Raw genomic sequence first — 20,567 nt, 5'->3', positions numbered from 1 at the left:
AAATTCTGGGTTATGTTGTTTCAAGAATTTGAACATAAAGATAACCATTTCAAATGCATGAATGTTATCTACTATAAGTGTTCTAATTTCGTAAAATGATATCTGTACTTGCTAAGGTAATACAAGGGCGTACAAATCCGCAACGCATTTTGCTTTCTAAAACGAAGAAGTTCTCTAGCTTGATTAAGTTGTTCAGTGCAACTGGATTCCATTAAAGATAATTGATTAGCGCTTTAAATATAGGGAATGGATTGAAATTGTTTGGCTTTTATTTCTAAAGAAGGAGGAGGGGAAAAAAGAGAACAACAAGAAGGACTAAAGAAGAAGAACAAGAAAAGCAACAACAAGGAAGATGAGGAAGTCAGAAGAGAGGAAGAAGAAGAAGAAGAAAGGATAGGGGTGGGGGTGGGGAGAGAGCTGCGCAGTGATCACATCGTATTGTTTTTATCGCAGAGGGCGTGCGTGGTAACGCGTAGTACGGCTTCCCAGTCTACCGGAGGCCAAAGGTTTTATCATTTTGGGCACATGGAAAGCGACTGAAGTTGCTGAATCGTAAATTTGCGAAATATGTGGCTGACAAGAATTCTCTATGGACATAGATTCCGCAGTGCCAAGGTCCCGGGACTTCAGTGGGCTGGGTAAATATCAATATAAACCGTATTGTATGAAGTTATTTATGGCAAAAATAGTCAACCATGGAAACTGTAGTCCCATACATTAGAAACGCTGTTAGTAATCCTCAAATATAGTAGTCTGAATAAGATTAAATAATTGTTCATGCACTTCATGCACTAACTATACACAGCCCAGTCGCTGTACATGGTACGTCGCGACAGGGCTGTACGCGCGCGACCACCAACCACTAGGAGAGCGACGTAATCGTATCACGATAGCTTTGAATTTTGATACTTAACATCATTTTTGTCACCTCAAACTCATCGAGTATAGACTACTCTTCAATATTTACTCTACATCTGATGCTATCAGTATTCAAATGTACGCAATGAAACTTACCGAAATTGATCATCATATCCAGCATGTCCACACGGTACACAATCTTTCACGCCAGGCATAACTATACATAGCCCAGTCGCTGTACATGTAACGTCGCGACGTAGTACAGCGACTGGGCTGTGTATAGTTAGGCCTGGCGTGAAAGATTGTGTACCATGTGGACATGCTGGATATGATGATCAATTTCGGTAAGTTTCATTGCGTACATTTGAATACTGATAGCATCAGATGTAGAGTAAATATTGCAGAGTAAACTCGATGAGTTTGAGGTGACAAAAATGATGTTAAGTATCAAAATTCAAAGCTATCGTGATACGATTACGTCGCTCTCCTAGTGGTTGGTGGTCGCGCGCGTACAGCCCTGTCACGACGTACCATGTACTGCGACTGGGCTGTGTATAGTTATTCATGCACTTAATGTCGTAATTAGATAACAAGTGAATACAAGTAATTTAATAAGTATAATGTCATGCAAACTACTGGCACCAGGTATACACATTGTACTTCAATTGTTACTGCTCCGCTCCTGGCTATGTCCTAAATTTGAATTTAAATTTAATTTAATACACCTGCACCTACTACTACATGGAAGTATGGTTGGACCTACTACTCATCGACCGCCTAATGTTTATTTGCTTGATAAGAATATTTAACACTGAAATTCACGTAAAAACTTGACCTAGCCTACTACGTGATGATTGAGAAAATCCAGCACTATAAATCAAATGCCGCTCCCTTTTCAGTTCGAAGTTTCAGTGCAAAAATATCGCCGTCGAATTTGCGTGGCCTCGTTTCAGCTCCCCGCAATGCCGCTCCTTATTGAGATCGACCGCTGTTTTTGCATTGACACTGCACAGCAGTGGGACTTTCATGCACAGTATGATACAAATGTAGTTGATACTCATGAATGTGACCCCACCAAAGGGCGTTTACCGAAGTGATACACATGATTGATTCAGTACCTAATAGCAAGGCCGATTTCCACAGCAGAGCAAGTATTTGTGGACATCTGCCCTTTGTTTATAATCTGTCAGTTCATTTCATATTTCCTCTTTTCACTTTGTCTTTCTTTATTTTCCATCCTTCTTTCCTTCTTTTTTCTTTCCTTCTATCTTCCTTTCCTTCCTTTAATTATCAGAAACACTTCGTAATGTCCCCCCACAAATCTACTATACCCCTCTACACTGCTTAAAGGGATTGTATAGTTTTGGTTGAGACCTAATTTCAGGTTTCTCACATTTTTGGTGAGATAATGGGAAACTTCTTATGAAATATGAAAGAGCATGTAATTCTATGAGGAATTCAACATTCATTTGATGAAAATTGGTTTTGAAATGGCTGAGATATCCAAAAAAGAGCGATTCTAATAAAGTGTGGGACCCACACTTTATTATGATCGCTTTGTTTTACTTTGTTTTTGGATGTTTCAGTCATTCCAAACCCGATTTTCATCAAATGAACTTTGAATTCCTCTTTAAAATGGTATGCTCTGTACTATATCATAAGTGTTTTCTTGCTATCTCACAAAAAGTTAAAAGCCCAATTCTCATCTCCACCAATACTGTACCATCTCTTTAACCTTGATAGCTTTCACACAGATGAACACACTACCAGCACCTTGTGATGGTGCCTATTTCACAATTTTGCCTTCTTTATAACAGGACAGACACAAGAGGAGTTCATGTTCATATTTCTATTCCCAATGTGCTTGATCTTTCAAGCTCAATAAACAAACTAACTGTAAATTCTTTTAAAGATTGTAACACTTGTATAGTAATATGTAGAAATTGAGTCAAGCTGTTTTTAAAGATGAAGGAAAGTAGACTGATGATCTCATTCTCATCATGCACATTTCATTCACTTTACTTATTATACAGCAAGTATCGACGATTCAGACCCATCACAAGGTATATGATAAGGAACATGGAAAAGAGGTTGGCCATTGAGGAGGAGAATGCGAGACACCTTAGCAGACCCTTCCTAACTCCCGTAAGTCTGATACAAACTACACATTGTACTGCCAAGGAAAACAAAGACACAATCTTAGTTGTTGTTGTTGTTTTTTTTTTTTGGTATTACCAAGGATTAAATGGTGGCTAAAATATTGGTTTTGTTGAAGTGAGATATAAAGCACATATTCCTTTACCCATTTACCCCCCTCTTTCATGTAATTTATTATTGTCTTGTGTCATGATTGGATATTGGACCTGATTTTTCTATATCAACCCATTGTCTTGTGAAGAACTTGACATATAAAGGGCATGGTTGGACGTAGATGGAGCTCCAGTAAACTTGAAGAACACCTTGTACCATTCCCACATGTATGACTTAAAACATCAGCAACTTGTCTCTTGTTAGAATGAACTTTATCTCCTTTGCCACTTTCTTTGTCTGAAAGATTTGTATTATACCTTTGATGTTCATAGTCTTCATTGATAAACTTGCCCAAATTGTAGAGTAAAGGAGCTAAACCACTTGCTGACAATAAATTGATCTAGATCATGGCAGGAACAGGGATGGGCTGCTTGATCAGGCTCCACCACATTGTTTTATACTGTATATTCCTCATTTGGGCACACTTACTAAAGTCTCTTGTCAAAACTTTTCTAAATAGTTACCAAGTCATGTGTGTATTTTTCTTTCTTTGTGACCATTCAAATAATACATATGTTTATTTTTTTTTTTTCATAGAGAGGATGTCCAGTGTGATTTTTTTTTTCTCATGTGAATTGCTTAGCACAGCGTACAGTGGAGAGTTACTACATGAGGACATGTCAAAGGTGTGATATTTGTTTTATGAGGCCAAAGTGAAACCCAGTGAATCATGTTATTGTTCTGATTTTTTTTTTTCTCTCCTCTGATCAGGAAGAGGAATTCGGTCATGCCAAGGAGAGGGCAGTTGAGGAGAAGAAGCAGTTTCTCACCAACTTGCGATTCAAGAAGGTCCCGCCACACCGGTACATGGACGACCACTTCTCCCACCTCAGGATATCCCGGAAGTGGGAGTGAGGCTTGGATGTTGGGTGAAGCATTGTGATATGGACTGCATCCGCAGATTGAAATGACTTTGGGACGGACAGGAGTTGGGAACTGTGGCAGACGTGATGCCTCCTCCGTGACATCGGACTCCGACTAATGTTGATATAATCAGGCATGTTGTAAAGAACATGTACACAGGAGAGGCAGCATTCTTTTCGTAGCATACCCAGCCATGTGGCTGCCAGTTTTGTCTAGTGGTAGGTGCTCATTGACGTACATAAGGTTCATTTTTCCATTGTGGATGTAGGTGTTGTCGGAGTATCACATGTGCACCACCTATGTCCATTACATGTGAAAGTGTTGAAAGAGCTGAGGACAAGACTGAGCAGACTGTGAACTGTTCATTGATCCCGCCCAGAAAACACTCAGTTCATTTCCGTAGTTGCATGATGTGATTTCAGAGCAATATACAGAGTATGTTGAAACCATCATCTATCATGGTAAAATGTGATCAGTCCCACTTTGACGTCTCCATCAGTAGTGTACACATGATTATGTTATTCTTAAAGGACAAGTTCACCTTCATTAACATCAGGATTGAGAGAATGTAGCAATATTAGTAGAACACATCATTGAAAGTTTGAGGAAAATCAGACAATCGGTTCAAAAGTTATGCATTTTTGAAGTTTTTGTGCAGTCACCGCTGGATGAGAAGACTACTGCAGTGTATGATGTCACATGCGTACAACAATATAAGGAAAATATAAAGAAAATCTTGCAAAATTTCATCTTTTGAAAAAGTACACATTCTCTTGACTCGTTACTGACATTAGATGTTATGGGTAATATTATTCCCATTGCCTTTAGAAAGAGGCAAGTCAAGTGCTCTTTTATTATTCGAAAAAAAGTGAAAATATGTTGAATTTTCTTTATATTTTCTTTATGCTGTTGTACTCATATGACATCACAAGCCTTAGTAGTCTCCTCATCCAGCGGTTCCAACACAAAATTTTAAAAATTCATAACTTTTGCATTGATTGTCCAATTTTCCTCAAACTTTCACTGATGTGTTCTACTAATATTGCTGCATTCTCTCAATCCTTATGTTTATGAAGGTGAACTTGTCCTTTAAACTCTAAAAGGGTTCAGCACATGCACCTCAAGCTGTTAGTCATGTCATATGGATCACAGGGCCCCAAGACTGAATACTGTGAAAGTGGAAATTTTCGCGGTGTTGAAATTTTCGCGCATTTCGCGCAACCAGAAACTAGCGCGAAAATAAAAACACGCGAATATTTTTGCTTGCCATACGTTCCTGTGCGTGATGTCTTGATTCCGCGGAAATAAAAACACGCGAAACTCTTTTGACCCGGCCTAGCGCGAAAAATTAGTCGCGCGAAAATATCCACTTTTACAGTAAACAGCACACAGAACTTTACTTGTAACTGACAACAGCTGAAAACTTTGTGAAAGCTCTGTGAAGTTGGACCCAGTTCTGTGTTGGAGATTGATGGCAAGCAAAGTCATTCTATCATTATTGCTAGATGCAAAAAGCTAGGGTTCCAGCCCCTCTCACCTGTCAATGTAAGACAACAGCTCTGTGCTTGTATGCATTTGGTTAATTGAGTTCAGGGTGCATCTTGCCAATGTGATATATGGGGCAAGGATTGCAAGATATGAAGCAGGGTTGGTCTACAACATGTGGGATATTTTGAAAAATACAGAGTGAATGTCTGATACGAATTGTGGAGTAAAAGACCTACAAACACATGTCACTTTCATTGTGTATATTTTTTTTTTCTGCCTGCCATATCAATGGTAATACAGTAATATTGACTGATGCATTGTCCAAGTGAAAGATACAGAAAATGAATTAGAGCATTTCTCTATCTCGGGACAAATTTTTGGTAAAATCAAAGCTGACAACATGAGATGAGCAAGATACTTTTCATTGCATGAATTTTTTTGCAAATTGTAACTGACGGCCTTTTTCATGGCATGAAATTTTGGGCAAATTGCAACTGGTATTCAATACAAATAGTGTAGACCAGAACTTTTGCATGCATTTTGATTTTGTGAATCTTGTCTCTCATGAAATTTGCAAAATTAAAATGCACTCAAACATTTCTGGTTTTATAGTAGATTACTTTTCTTTGGTTGATGATAGTAAACATACGCTATATTTCATCATAATCAGTGCTCAAATAAGAGTTACTGACTCGACAAACACATTTTTTTTTGTGTGTGTGTGTGTGAAATATTAAAGAGCATAGAATTCTAGGAGAAATTCAGTTTATTTTATGAAAAATCAATTTTGAAATGGCTGATATATTCAAAAAACAAAGTAAAACAAAGTGGTCCTAGTAAAAAGTGGGACCCACTTTTTATTAGGACCTCTTTGTTATTGGACATCTCGGCCATTTCAAACCGATTTTCATCTAATAAACTTTGAATTCCTCTTAAAATTGTATGCTCTTAAAGATTTCATTTAACTGGTTTCTAATCATTTCACAAAAAGTTCAAACCTGAATCCCCATCCCAACCAAAAGTGTACCATCCCTTTAAGGCTTCCACCATCATCTCTGGGGGAATTTTCAGAAAATTTTACATTCTGAAATTTTCTTTGCGCCCGATTCTGATGAAACTTCCGCCATTCTGTATGTGAAATTTTACTCAATTCATAAAGTGTCCTTGAACATGACATGGCATGGCATTTGAAAGTTTCCACAATCTCACTGTATACTATCCAAATGGTAGCGTTCCAATTACACTATTGTACGTACACAAGATAATGCTCTATAAAAGTCTTCTCATTCCCAGTGGTGAAGGTGATAAAGAATGCTGTTATGCAGCACTTCATACATGAAACACAACATCAACAAAAATTGACACACAAGTCACACAGAATCAATAAAATTCTGATTTATTCATAGTATTTTCATACATGTACTGGATAGACTTTCTCTGTTAAGGAAATGTAAACAACTATAAATACACATGACACAGACTTCAGATATCAGTACACAGCTATATGCATAATCCTACTGTACATCTCTACAGACACTCGTGCTCTAGGTACAAGCACAGGCAAACTATTACCACAGTCGTATGACTACTCATCACACATTACGCCCTGGCTGTTGCTGAAAGGAAGATTGGATTGGATTTGTGAAAGAGAGGGTAATTGTCCAATGACATGGCACAGACTGTTTAGAATATACATGTATATAGGATGTCTGTTGCTGCCATAAATGTTTCCCCATTTACAATGCCACAGGTATGCGGTGACTAAAAAAGTGCTCTTCTCTAGTACTGGTGCAGTACATGTACTGGTCAAGACAGCATCATCTAATACAGAATATATATTAATATGTACATTGTCTGGAAACACATGATAAATATGGTAGTATTTGTACATGTCATGATTCACAAAAATGTAATGTACATAAAATTTTAAAGTAGGAGATTGACTCACAGCAAATACATGTAGAATGCAGGCAGGTTTGAAATTCAGATTAAGACGTGTAGCACTGGTAACTATGGACTTGTGTACTGATACATACATAGTACGTAGGGCAGAGTTGCCTGAGAATCCCTTGTACTGCTCCAGAATGAAAACAGAATTAATGATGCTGTCTTGTTTAACCATTATTTAACCTCTTCAGTGTTTACTAGCACAGAGGGCCCTACCATTATTACCACTCCAGTATTGTGAGGTACCCGTTCGCAACACCTGGGCTGAGAGGGGGACATTGTGGGTAAAAATATTCTTGTCCAAGGATAAATGTGAACTAGTAATTGACCAACCAGCTGACATAGGGGATCACATCTGGAATCTGTAATGTTCCTTACTAGTAAGAGCAAAACACAAAACAATCAGTTTTGTGGAGAAAACGGCCTCAAACTCGGGCAGACTTGATTAACTAATAACCAAACTAACTATAAATACACTTGACACAATAAATATTACAATGTACTACAGTACAATTGTACTCTAATTTCAATTTCTGAAGCATTATATGCTCTTAGATCTGTGGAAACCTGTATTCGTATTCACAAATTAAGCCCATGCTAAAGTAGTATGGTGGTCTGCAACAGCATCTTCCAGTACATTGTTTTAGTGTTCGAAAACGCTGTAGATAAAAATGAAAAAAATTCACATCACAGTTGCATGAACAACCCTTGCTGTGACATCGCAGGGGAGATGGAATTTATTTGCATCAATTATATCTGCAATGAGTACAATGAGCATGATGTGACACTTGTACCATATGTCTTATAAAAGAAGAAGAAAGAAATATCCAAGATATGACAACAACTGAACATAAGGCACTCGTGCTGAAAAGAAGACATTTATCAGGAATTGATCCATACAAATACAGTACAAAACATACATTCCTTTATAAAATCTGGACGGGATTGTTATGGACGTCTTACCACAAGCCCTGATTGTATGACAAACATTTCAAAAACAGTGCCATGCTTGACATTATTCCATGGATTTATGAGATAACAATGGTGAGAAGCTATTTATGAAAACAAAGGTAACTATGACATTAAATTTACAAAAGGAACTTCGAAAAGGGAAAACTAATAAGTCTGTCAATTACATTACTCAGAAACTCAAATACACATGTACGTGTATTTCCATTGTGTTTCATCAATGCTCTCAGAAAGACCACATTAAATCAGTGCACAGTAACACAAGCTTGTTTTTTCTCCTCGATCAAGTGTCTTAAGTGCCTTATAAAAGACATTTCTGTATGTAGAAGGAAGCACATATTCTCCTGAGAGTTGCGATGAAATCTATTGAGTTACCATTACACATGGGCACAATTCTGAAGCTAAACTTTTTAAATATGCCATGTCAAATCAACAGACATTTTTTTCTTCTTTTTTTTTTCATTGTAAAGGATCATAATGGGCCTGTGTGTATAGTGTTGATACTTCTGAGAAGCATTTTTTTTTTTTCAAACTCTAGCCCAAACATAAGAACACACATTGCATATGTTCATGTCAAAGTAAATGTGGCTGTCATTTTCATTAAATACACCCCCCCCCCAAAAAAAACAAACAAACAAACAAACAAACAATCAAACAAAACAAAAACAAAAGATCAAAACATACAGAAAATCTATTGCATACATAGATCTGGTACTGCTAAGAAATAAAAACATGAAACCAATTAGCTGCTCTCAGCTTACAAAAATATATTTACTTGAGTATAAAAAGAGAGATGATATTTTAATGCAAAGGACTAAGAACCTCTTTGAATGACACTAGTCCTGAACCAGCCTGGAATAGTAATTATGTGAATAATGGCATTCCATACTAGTTTCTTGCCACTCTTCACACAGGTACCTCACTTCTCTTCTGCAGGCCAAGCCTGTGAAAACGTCCATGGCCAAAAATAGGCTGTAAGGGAGATGTCACTAATTAGGAGTGGTTGCCCAGATGGCTGGGGAATTACATGTAAAAACAAAATTTTAAGCAAGCTGACATCAGAATTTGCTTGTCTCATAACTTGCTCTGCCATTGCGACGGGTCCCCCCTGTGCACGGAAACAAAAAGAAAGATAGATTGAGGAAAAATTATTCAGAAGTGAACATCTCTGGAACTTGAGATTGTTCTTGTGACATGACACTGGATTTTCAATGTGGTCAAGCAGTTTAGTGTTACACACAATATCCATCTGAACAGTACTGCACCATTGTGATGTTTGTTAAAACACAAGAAATAATAATTAAAAAAAAAAAACCACCAACAGCTAATCACTGTCAGCTATACATGTATCTGCTTGCTTGCTGTTTTTATTTCTGAATCAACACAATAAAAGAAATAATGGCATTCATATCATCTGCTGAAACAACCAGGGCATTAATGTAAAAATATGTATCACAGATTTTATTTAAACTTTATAGAAAAAAAAACAACCAAAAATGATGTGGTAAAAGTCACATTAAGATAGAAGGTATAAACAAATGCAATTCTGCATATACATGTACTGATATTCCATAGGTGAACTTCAGCACAGTTCATTGTGTTTCAAGCAGTCTTATTCTTCAATGCTGAGGTTGGTGCGACTGTATGTGTAAAAACAAAAAGCTGAAGAAAACTTCTGAACTAAACTTTGTTGATCTCGAGGATGTACTTACTGGATCTCTGATTTGGTGAGTTCCTGTCCACTCGCCAATAGCTCAGCAAACTGGGATACCACTGGGTCAGAGTTCATGCTGGCTACAGCCGTAACAACCTCATCCCTGGTGGGAAGAATGATATAGATTAGCACTGCCTCACACATGAGTGACTTCAAGGCACTGAATTAGTCTTGGCAGTATGATAGCATTGAGGAAATGCAAAAGAAAACAACATAAATTGGCACTGCATCAAATATGAGTGACTACAAGGTCCTACATTAGTTTTGGTAGTATAATAGCAATGTGGAAACACTCGTAAAACAAAACAAATTGTAACACAGAAACGATTCCATATTTCTGACTGCCTATACTCTCACATATGAAGGATCAAGAAAGAATGAAAAAAAGAGTACTAATATCCACTATCCCTCCTAAAAAAAACCCAAACAAAGAAACAAACAAACAAAAGACAACAAAAATCAAACCTCCAAAACCCAACAACTTGAGCTAACAACTAAAGCTATTACAAAAACACACAAGGATGATGATATTACACATTTTGGCACTCTCTCCTATCCATGCATAATACAATGTATACACTGGTATTTTTGAGCATTTAGGTAACTTAGATAGTTCTGTGGATGTAGAGTGAAATAAAGGACAAAAAAAAAAAATACTTCAGAAAAAAAGGTTGCACAAGTCTGGAGGAAACCACAGCCCTCCCCCTACTAAAACTGTTAGAATTAAACAAATGCACACGCTTGAAAGGAAAATGAGTAAATGTACTGTTGACAGTTCTCTGATGACCACCAACTTAAAATGCTCACTGACTTTCTGCACAAAGAGCTTGATGATGGAAACTACAAGTATACAAAATATCATATCATCTGAACAAAGATTTGATGTTTTGATTTTGTAAGAAATTATTTGGGTATTTAATCTCACGACCATGAGTAGTTAGCTTACTTGAGGTAATATGCCACAAACTTGAGTTCATCTGGGTCTCCAACGATGACAATGTCGTCATAGCCCTCATTGTAGCCTGGAATGGGAACAGAGGAAAGTGTAGATGATTGTGTGCATGTCGGTATTGATAACTGTGCTTGAATCTGGGCTTGAATGTTGGAAGGAAAGACAAACTCGAGATTTTAGACAAAACAGGGTCACCATATAGACATGCCTACAAATTTGCAATGACCTTTTTCTTTCCAAAATTTAAATAAAAATAATAATACACTTTTTAGAGGACGGGTTCGATTCCACTGGTTCCTTTTTCAGACACAGTTGTTAAAATGTAGATCAGCAATTGCAATCTTCAAAATTTAATTTGTACAGAGGGAGACAAATTGAAGAAAATTTTTACCCCATATCTTCACACATCTACTTCATAATCTCTTGCTTTCATTTAATATACTTTTCACCACATCAATCAACAGTTTAAAAGATTTGGGTACGATAACTGTTTTACATCAAAGGACAAGTCCACCTTCATATACATGTGGATTGAGTGAATGCAGCAATATTAGTAGAACAAATCAGTATAAGGTTGGGGAAAAATTCAATTCAAAAGTTATGAATTTTTGAAGTTTCTGCTCAGTCAGGGCTGAATGAGAAGACTACTGTAGCTTGTGATGTCACGTGTGTACAACGATATAAAGAAAGTTTAAAGAAAATTCAACATATTTTCACTTTTCTTGCATAAGAAAAGAGCACCTGACTTCTCTCTTTCAGTATGCAGGGGGAATAATATTAGGCCTACCCTCAACACAAATCGGTATAACAAGTTGAAGAAATGTGCACTTTATTCAAAAAGTAAAGTTTTGTGAAATTCTTTTATTTTCCTTATAGCGTTGTACGCATGTGACATCATACACTGTAGTAGTCTTCTCATCCAGCAGTGACTGCACAGATACTTTAAAAATTCATAACTTTTTGAATGGATTGTCAGATTTTCCTCAAACTTTCACTGATGTGTTCTGTTAATATTGTTGCATTCACTCAATCCATATGTATATAAAGGTGGACTTGTCCTTTAAATGGGATAATCTATAGTAGCTATATTCAATGAAAAAAAAAATTGATACTCCCTTTGTACAAACTTTCTCAGTTTTGTTAGGTAGTGACATAATTTCTACTTTCAAATTTAACTTTGATAAAGAGTAGAGTTTCCATTTAAACTGAAGCTTTTCATTTGATTAGGTTATCTTCCCTGCAACGACAGTGAGGCTAAGTCCATGCATGGAGATCTGTGGCCAGTCGATATGTGAAGAGAAATATGCTTACATACTGTTATGAGCGCTGGAGTAGACACGACAGATAGGCCTACATTGTCCATTTTGCTTTAATACCAGATGCCAGTCAGCAAACTTACCTGCATATCTGACACTTTTGCCAAAGATCTGAGTCCAGAAGAAAGGTATGGAGTCCATTTCCACCTTCTGACCAAGAATGTTCAGTGCTGCCACACGACCTGGATTGCAAGAAAAAAAAAAAAGAAAAAAGAAGAAGAATGAAATACCAGCATTGACAGATTAAAAAGTCACAAGACGCGTTTCAAAGAAATGAAGAGACAGTGAGAGAGAGGGAGAGAGAGAGAGAAGGGGGGGGGGAATGAATCGTCATACATAGCATAACAAGTTAAAAACTTGAAATGCCACTCTCACATACTCAACCGGGAATTTCCTCTTTCCTTCATCATGATGAAATCACGACCCGAGAATCGTTGATGTATTTTCAAACATGTTATTATCAACGAAGGTGGCAGAGAGAGAGTGAGAAAATAAATCGTACTTTAATCCCCCAACATCACGGCGATATAAAGGACGGAGCAATGATACATTCACGCTCGGAAATATTGAGGCATGCCTTTACAAAACACATCGTACTGCGAAATGTTTATTACACTAGACAATGACGATGACGCTTTTACGTTGCGAAATATCATGAAAATAAGAATGCACAATGCATAACTACTACCTATAAACGAACAATTACTGAACGCGAATAACACGACGGCAACGAAGGGAATTTTACGAAAACCTATTCAGTAGTTGCGCTTTCCCTTCCCTTTTTACGTTTGTCGATCCTTTGAGAGTCGCAATTTTTTCCCCGCATTATCATTCTCTTTTCCCTTGCACACGGCATAGTTCAACTCGTTCTCGTTCGAACATGATTCTTGCTCTAAAACAAGGTGAACTACGCTGAGCCATAGCTTTGAAGTCGCTTTGAAACCGGTACTTTGGTAAATGAAAACAGTTTCTAATACGTAGTACGTAGCAATGAAGAATAGTAGCAGATTTGTACCTAGTCCCATCCACTCGCACGTCAGTCATTGGTTGCTTTCATTCCCGAAATATCGGAAAACATCGGGAACTGCCGCACTGTGCGTTCCCGCTACCTAGCCTATTATTTTCACTTCCGGAACTGCGAACCTTCGGCATAACGAACTGTAACTAATGCAAGTGCCCCTGCGTATGTATGATCTAAAAAAGTTTGCTACACTGATCCGAACACCCATCCTAACTATGCCTCGACAAAAAAGTTCAGTGTGCGGCGATCCTTGCCACGTTGATGTCTTGAATATAAAATCTTTCCCTATAATCATGATTCTAAGAATTGAAGATTTTTTTTTTTTTTTATCCATTTAAGAGGACAATTATTCAAGACTTCTGTCTAGTCAAGTCGGTCTTCATACGGTTACTTCATTTTAATATGTCAAACTTTCGCCGCATACATCTATGTAAGAGAACATCACACCAGAAATGGGAACAACAATTAATGATGACTACTTTTAGAAGCACGAAAGAAGTACATTAACATAGAAATCGACAGCAAGTATTGCATGCGGGAAAATACGAGACGACTATACTGCGGGTTCGCAGGATGTTGGCCGAGCGGGAATTATGCTCCCAATAGGCAGATTTTCGCAACGGAAGAGAGTTCGTTATAAAATGCACGTAAATTCACGCAATTCGCCATCACGATGAGGGTAGTACAATACAGAGTTCAAGTGGAAGAGCGTATTTCCGGGCGAACTGCTACAGTAGTTTATTGGCGGATACTTTCCGTTGGTACCCATGACCGACATGAGTTGTTTCAAGTAAAATTACTAAGCTTCTAGCTGCACAATACGAAGACTTCGGTTAGACTCTTTCCAGAAGACTCTCTAAAAACTCTCCTCCAAAAGTTCCTAATTGCTTCGTCAGAGCAATCGATATCTATATACCTCCGTCATTAATATATTTCTTTAAACTCATGAAAGTGTTCCGGTGATTCAAATTATGCGAAAGCTATACGAAACACAATATTAATATATGCACACCTTGACATTATACAGTAGGATACAACGGAATTCTTCAGCAGACTAGATAGGCCTACCCAAAATAAAATTTGAAAAGATGTAATTCGGGGGATGGTCAGGCATAGAATGTGTAAGTAATGTGTACTTTTATCAGAGATTCAGGCTAGCAGTGCGGAAACCCCACTTGTTCTGGAATGTGCCCTGCTGGGTAGAGTTATGCCCCCCCCCCCCCCAAAAAAAAAGGGGGGGGGGGAGAAACCCTAATATATATTTCATGGAGGGAGAATTCCTTGAAAATGGAGGAGCGTTTGGCACGAGTGGAATGTAAACACAGCCCCCACGAGAATTCGTCGCGGAGGGCAAGTTGTTATCATTTACATGTTCGGCATTCAGAGAGGTCGTCGGTGGTTTTTATGCTCATCAACATTCGTTACAAAACTGCATCATGGTTATGTACACTGCATGACGACTGGTCCGGTGCGTTTAACTCTAATCCCCAAGAAGGACTCCAATAGTGTTTAACACCCATTTGTTGCTATTGCTGTTGTTCTTTGTTTGTTTGTTTGTTTGTTTGTTTTAGTTCTGTCATATAGAGCGTCATTGCTCAGTACTAGCAAGGAGGCACCTCCTTATAAAGGCCTACTACTAGTACTAGTATCTGCTATCTGGACGAATTTCAGTCTGAAATTGCCCTGGCATGACAAGTTCACCTTTCCTGATTCGCTTCTTGTTCGTTGACCCTAATCCCCCGTAATTCCCGTTTTGTTTCAGACCTTTGAAAGGGACCCCGCAGCTTTGATCATGGAGCTCCATGCTTTGATAGCTTCGGAGGGTTTTCATTAACACCCCCCCCCCCCCACGCGTCTGTAGAAGGAACTACAGTATGTTTATCTATTGTGCCTATACTCTTGCATGTGGAGCTCCAGCTCTATCGTATACTTCAGTACACTGTACTTGATTATGCACGTACTTACCAGTCATCAAGCATTTTTTTTCCTTACAAGAGTACCGGTATCGTAATCTGTGCTGTGACAAGCATTGCTCCTTAAAATAACATTCTGCTCGTTTCAGCGACACGTTCGATGCATGGAATTTACAGGATGCGACGTCTGACATAATGCATAACAAACGAAATGAAGGAGTCTCGCTGGTGGTAGGGACGTAAAATGAAAAAGTGCGGGATTTTTTTCCCAAAAAAAACGTTTTCCTTTCCCCAAAAAACGTTTTCCAAAAAGACAGATCATGCATGCAGTGGATCGCATGAGCTATACCAGCGGGATCGCGGTGGCGCATGTTTTCAATCCGCTTAGAACGAAATTCATTCAGTATATTTCCCGTGAACTGACATCCTACGATTCAAAATCATTCTCTGAAGAGATCGATATAGGCTATGACTTTGATGAGAAAAAAACAAAAACAAACAACAACCAACAACAAGCATATATGCCATATCAGAGTTTCGACAGAAATTACACCATCGCCTATATAGCCTTATTTCTTTGAATACGCGACTGTGTGTCCAACATCACTGCCGCGCGAAATACGATAAACCTGATTCCACGAGTCGATTTATACTTTGTATTACGTTTCTTTTTCTTTTTCTGTTTTTTTTTTTCCTGGAACAAAGAACAGTTTCTTTTTCGTCCAGGTTCTGAAAACGGAAAGTATGCCCTTGAAGCACTAACTTCGAAACTCCTGTCCAAGTTGTCTCTCATCACAAACTCCGTGGATACTAATCCTTTACTGCCGTCTGTTGGCGTTCACGTAATAAAACTGTTTGTTGTTGCCAAAATGAGGGTGATGGAATTAATTTGCCCCAGCCAGTACTTACAATCAGACGATATTACAAACAAATCAAGCACTATTATTCTATGTTATAGCAATTTTTCTGCGAGGGAGCTCTTGATAATAATCGTCTCAAACTATTTGTGTTTAGAGGTAATTTACGTGGCCACTGCTGAAAGCACAAGCAAGTTACCCAGATAAAGTGCCTTTTTTTTAACGCCGGCTGCATGAGAATTTTTTTTTTTTTGAATGTTATATTTATTTATCTTGGTATTCAAGCATTTTAAAGCAGAGTAATACAAGGATCCGAGTAAAACAAAACAAAACAATCTTATAAAACATAGACATGAGAACAAAATATACATGAATACGGAGGGATGGTCCAATCAGCTGATACTGCTGTTCTTCTAATGGGGTCCCGAGAGAATAGATACGGCAAAAATATTCATATGGATAATATTGATTCAATAAAAATGCATATATACAACTGACTCACAAAAATTCAGTATGAGATATCTGAGATGGAGAATTACAAGAATTCAGGAGAAAAAATATTCAATTTATCTCTAAAAGATATAAACTATCACACAACTTCAAGTTAGAAGCAAGACCAAATAAGAAAAAACCGTATTGCAAACGAACTTTTTCTTATAGAGGTAATCTTCATATTTCGGGTCTCCCTTCTATTAAAGTTGTCTGATAGTTTATTACCTTTCAGAAATAAATTGAACATTTTTCTCCTGATTTCCACCTCCCTGCTCGCTTCGTTTGAACCAGGGACCTCACCATTGAGGGTCCGTGGTCTGAACAAGGAACCACTCAAGCCACAACGACTCGTCCTTTATGCAGGGAGGTGGACATCTCTTACCACCTCCCTGGTCCAATTGCATTACTTTGTATTACAATTTCTATTTTGCCATTATTCAACTTGTACAACACTGTAAAGGACTGCAGACCCCAGCAGACCCCAATACAAACAAACAGAACGGTGCAAATGTATCAGTCTAAATATCCGACGATAGATCATTTATCAATAGCTTGTATAGTAGACAGGTATAGAGGAGGCAGAGAGGAAATGGAAGACAGGAGCACTCCTTGATTGACAGCAGGGGTGAGCGAGCGAGAAGTACGCGGAGACATGACTCCTTTCCTTTGTTTATTTGCAAATCACCGCGACGCCGCTCACTGTTCGGATGACAAGTTTGATAAAAAGTTCCCACGCTGACCGCTTGCAATAAAAGACACAACAATGACTTCGGTAACATGACAGACTAATTGCAACAATAAAGGAGTTTAGAGGATTAACACGGCTACTCTGGCCTTCTTTGTTTACACTGGGATAGTTCAGCGATAGTAGGGCTTACTCGGACGCTGCGGTCAGTATTGACGCAGAGAAAACAACAACAACGGAAGGAAAAACGGGACTCTATTATTGTCAAAACAAAGGAGGTTATAGTAGATTAACGTGAGATTTTAGCCAGGCGATGTCCATGATTGTTTATCACCGCCTTTGATCGTTAATCGCCGCATTCATGATCAATGAAGGGCGGGAAAGGGGCAGTCGCGGTCATTTTGAAGTGAGTAATCGTGTTAGTCGGTGTCACATTCTTGTCACCCCTCCTTTTTTTTTCTCGAGATTGCGTAAGGTTACCGAAAGGAATGCTATCTCAGAAATTGACAGGTGTGGAATCAATTTGCGGGGGGGGGGGGGGAGGAGGAGGGGCCTAATGTATCACGTGACACAATGTGACCAATACACGAAAGTTTTAACTAGCTTTTGACCAATCGCTGATCTCTTTTCAGTGTTGACAGGGTGTTACGCAAGCTACATACAGCGATTTACGAAAGTAATATGCGATCTCGCTGTAAGCACATGTCAGAAGAAATCCACGCTTGCGATATTCAGTATATACATACACACTGCTCCACTGATTATTGTTTTCTACTGACACTCCAGATACAATTTCTGGCTACCTAATCAGAGCATCACGAAAGTTAATTTGTACGAATTCAAGTGTCAGGATGTCATCTACGTACAGCAGAAGCAACTGGTATTCTCCATCATCACTCCAGACGGCGGACGGCTTCAACTTTTTCCGGGAGATCGAGAGCTTCTGGGATGGTGTCACCGAGACGCAGCCCGAGTGGATGTGGGAGCGCGCGGCCAACTTCGAGCCGTTCCCTACCACCACGCTTGCTAATCCAGCGAACACCAGCCAAGTGACCTCCACTTCCCCGTTTCCTGTAGCTGTTCAGAAGTCTACGAGCTTGCCATCAGCTGATTTTGTGTGGAGGTCGGGACCTGATGCCCACCATCCTGGGTTCGCCACCTTTAGTGCTCAATTCGGTCCATCGTGCCCGTGGTTGTCTCCGCAGCAGCACACTGATCCACGGACACCTTGCCCACCGCCGCCGCCCCCGCCGCTTCCGCTTCCCATTTGTGTGAGCAGCAGCGAGTCATTTGACTATTCCATAGCGCCGGTCCCTCCCCCCAGACTTCCGGACCAGTTCCTGAGTACCGCTGACCAGGATGCTAGGAGCACGAGAATTTTGCCCCCATTCTCATGCTTCCTAAATCCTTCCAGAACACCGATGTATTCGGACAAGTGCAGCGAACCTGTCAGTAGCTCAGATGACAACAACAATGATGTTGGTATCGAAGGCAAGGAGGGCAAGGCTGGGGAAATATCCGAGATGACTGATATGGAAACTGCGAAGCTGTGTTGTGTTGATGCTGAAGGCCCTCCCAACAACACTGTGGACTGTTCAGCCTGCAAACCTACAGAGCATGATTCCACCACACAGGATCCTGCTTCCACTGGACCTACTCGTCGTAATACCAGCACTCGTGATGAAGATGGCATCAAGAAATCTCGCTCCGTCCGCAGATCAGCCAAAAAGCGTTGGTCCCCGGCCGTGCTCCTTGCCAGATCAGCCCCGCAGCAGCCATTGAAGAAGGAGTTCCCAGAAATGCGAGCTGTCCTCATGAGCTACCTGGCCAACGTCGTCAGAGCAGCCAGATTCGGCGAAGGTGAGGAGCGCGAGGTGGCTCAAGACTGTCTCAAGGAAGTAACTATTCCCAATCTGAGGCACACTCTGATTCGTCTGGTGCCTGGTCTGGCGGAGCGTGGAATCAGCACTACCAGCGTGTCACGGCTTTTGCATCCCCTCAACACCGTCGTCATCAAGTCTTCACTGCGGGACGAGAAGTCGTGGGCGATAGTTTGCGATCTGCTCGACATCGTTGGTGGAAGAAGCAGTCTATAGACCGTAGTCTGTAGCTTGGACATGGCGTCTAAGAGTTGGGACAAATCGCTGTGTGTCTTTGTTGGGAAGGCAGAGGGCTTTCCATTACGACTAGTTCATGTTCCCTGCCTTGTAGGTTAATGACTATCTATGGTTTTCAAAACTTGCAAGCCCTTTGAGCGTGTGCCCCAGTCGGGCTTTGCTATGGCACGGTTAGATTGGATTATTAGTGGATATGCAGACATTCCAAGGATGGATCAGACAGTAACATGTGTCTATGTTGTGACTTCACATTCCGCATTCCTCTGTTGTACATTGCTGTATTAAAGCTACAACTGCCTGAATATGAACTGTAGTCATTGATGATACATTTTGGATCATGACTTCCGAGTTCAGTTTGAGAGGAAGAGTTTCACATTAATCTTTTTGAAGTGTTGACTAAACTGTATTCATCAGTAACATGTTTTGTGTCCTGACCCGAGTTTGAGTTAAATCATTTGAATAGTAAATTGGGTTCTGAGTACCAGGTATGAGTTTTAGACACTTTATACAGTATGGTACATTATTCTTTGTAAACTACTGGCTCAATTGTATTCATCAGTTAAGCATTTGCGGTCCCAGTTGAGTTTGCTCATCAGTAATGTTCTTTGTTCAGAGTATGAGCTTGGGAGGTACAGCTTCACAGTACTCTCTGAAACCACTGCCTGAAATGTAATCATCAGTGAAATGTTTTGAGTATTCTTGCTCTTAGTGTAAAGTTTAAAAGGAAGAGAGCTCTGTTGTGATCCTCCCCCCCCCCCCCAAAAAAAAAAGAAAAAAAGAAAAAAAATGCACTTGAGTCTAGGGAGTGATCAAAGTCATTTTTCTTTCCCCCTTTGTTTGATCCATTGCCACACTTGGAGATAAAACAAAAACAAAAACATATCTTCAGAGGTAAATGTCAATCAGATTTTGACAATGTTCAAGATCCAGACACTATTATTTGGGAGTACCCTTTCTGAATTACTTGCCAACTAATTTGTGTGCTTCATCATGATCATGGGTTCTGGATTCTATTGAGATGGAAGTCATTAAAGTTGAAATGCACCCATCAGAAGTGGAAACAT

The 20,567-nt window shown here is 39.3% G+C and overlaps 2 protein-coding genes across 2 annotated transcripts in view; one reads left to right on the top strand and one right to left on the bottom strand.

Annotated features, from left to right (window-relative positions):
- Window positions 1-438: 438 nt before the first annotated feature.
- LOC140226959 (large ribosomal subunit protein mL63-like) lies at window positions 439-5,763 on the top strand. The gene is made up of 3 exons (XM_072307393.1): window positions 439-638; window positions 2,892-3,003; window positions 3,880-5,763. Exons 1-3 carry the CDS (start codon window positions 568-570, stop codon window positions 4,021-4,023), a joined length of 327 nt encoding a protein of 108 aa, XP_072163494.1. The 5' UTR covers window positions 439-567; the 3' UTR covers window positions 4,024-5,763.
- Window positions 5,764-9,510: 3,747 nt separating this feature from the next.
- LOC140226958 (apoptosis-inducing factor 3-like) overlaps window positions 9,511-20,567 on the bottom strand; it is a 41,922-nt gene continuing 30,865 nt past the window's right edge. The window contains exons 14-17 of the mRNA XM_072307392.1: window positions 12,502-12,600; window positions 11,097-11,172; window positions 10,149-10,253; window positions 9,511-9,544 (exon numbers count right to left, since the gene is read on the bottom strand). Of these exons, the coding sequence (XP_072163493.1) occupies window positions 9,511-9,544; window positions 10,149-10,253; window positions 11,097-11,172; window positions 12,502-12,600 (314 nt within the window). The remainder of the gene's footprint in view (window positions 9,545-10,148; window positions 10,254-11,096; window positions 11,173-12,501; window positions 12,601-20,567) is intronic.

The sequence above is a fragment of the Diadema setosum genome, chromosome 4 (assembly GCF_964275005.1).
Source record: "Diadema setosum chromosome 4, eeDiaSeto1, whole genome shotgun sequence".
In the NCBI taxonomy this organism is placed as follows: domain Eukaryota; kingdom Metazoa; phylum Echinodermata; class Echinoidea; order Diadematoida; family Diadematidae; genus Diadema; species Diadema setosum.
Note: the sequence above shows the minus strand (reverse complement) of the source record. Positions and strands in the feature narration are given on the sequence as shown.

Excerpts from the sequence above, each read along its gene's own strand:
- LOC140226959 (XM_072307393.1), top strand. The coding sequence starts at position 568 with ATGTGGCTGACAAGAATTCTCTATGGACATAGATTCCGCAGTGCCAAG. Across the intron at positions 639-2,891 it reads CCGGGACTTCAGTGGGCTGG|CAAGTATCGACGATTCAGAC; the intron begins GTAAATATCAAT and ends CTTATTATACAG. Across the intron at positions 3,004-3,879 it reads GCAGACCCTTCCTAACTCCC|GAAGAGGAATTCGGTCATGC; the intron begins GTAAGTCTGATA and ends TCCTCTGATCAG.